Raw genomic sequence first — 714 nt, forward strand, 5'->3', positions numbered from 1 at the left:
CTATAGATAATTACTTTACATGAATATTTTGCTCAATACATTTGATATTGAATATTCTAATTTTTTGGATATGATGACATTTAAAAACCTCCATATTTGAGAGCCATTTGGCAGCACAAAATATTTTTAAAACTCTATAAAGAGACAAACTAAAATGTTATCTTTACATACATGTCTCATCTCCAAGATTGTGAATAGATCCTATTGTTATTTATTCATCTGCTGCTACAGGTCAAGGGGGAGCTGGCAACAACTGGGCCAAAGGACACTACACTGAGGGAGCAGAACTTGTAGAATCTGTCTTGGATGTTATTCGTAAGCAAGCTGAAAGTGCAGACTGTCTGCAGGGCTTCCAGATGGCTCATTCCCTTGGTGGAGGTACTGGCTCAGGCCTTGGTACGCTGTTGGTGTCAAAAATACATGAGGATTATCCAGATCGTATTATGACAACTATTTCTGTCATGCCATCCCCCAAGGTTTGTGCTAAAAAAATGGTCATAATATTTTGGTTTTGCTTTCATTATTCAGTTCATTTTCAATAGAACTGTGCATTTTTTATTATAATCAGTCTTCATTATTCAGTTCATTCTGAATAAGGCAATTCATTTTTGTTTTTGCTACTTTGGGATTATTGTTATTGTTAAACTTTGCAGTTGCTGTTTGATTCTCCATCGCACCAGCTTTGACATTTATGAGCTATCATTGAAAACATTT

The 714-nt window shown here is 35.3% G+C and overlaps 1 protein-coding gene across 1 annotated transcript in view; it reads left to right on the plus strand.

The window, feature by feature from the left end:
• LOC119590610 (tubulin beta chain-like) overlaps positions 1-714 on the plus strand; it is a 6,120-nt gene that overhangs the window by 3,825 nt on the left and 1,581 nt on the right. The window contains exon 4 of the mRNA XM_037939288.1: positions 232-476. Coding sequence (XP_037795216.1) covers positions 232-476 — 245 coding nt within the window. The remainder of the gene's footprint in view (positions 1-231; positions 477-714) is intronic.

The sequence above is a fragment of the Penaeus monodon genome, chromosome 27 (genome assembly GCF_015228065.2).
Source record: "Penaeus monodon isolate SGIC_2016 chromosome 27, NSTDA_Pmon_1, whole genome shotgun sequence".
Lineage (NCBI taxonomy): Eukaryota > Metazoa > Arthropoda > Malacostraca > Decapoda > Penaeidae > Penaeus > Penaeus monodon.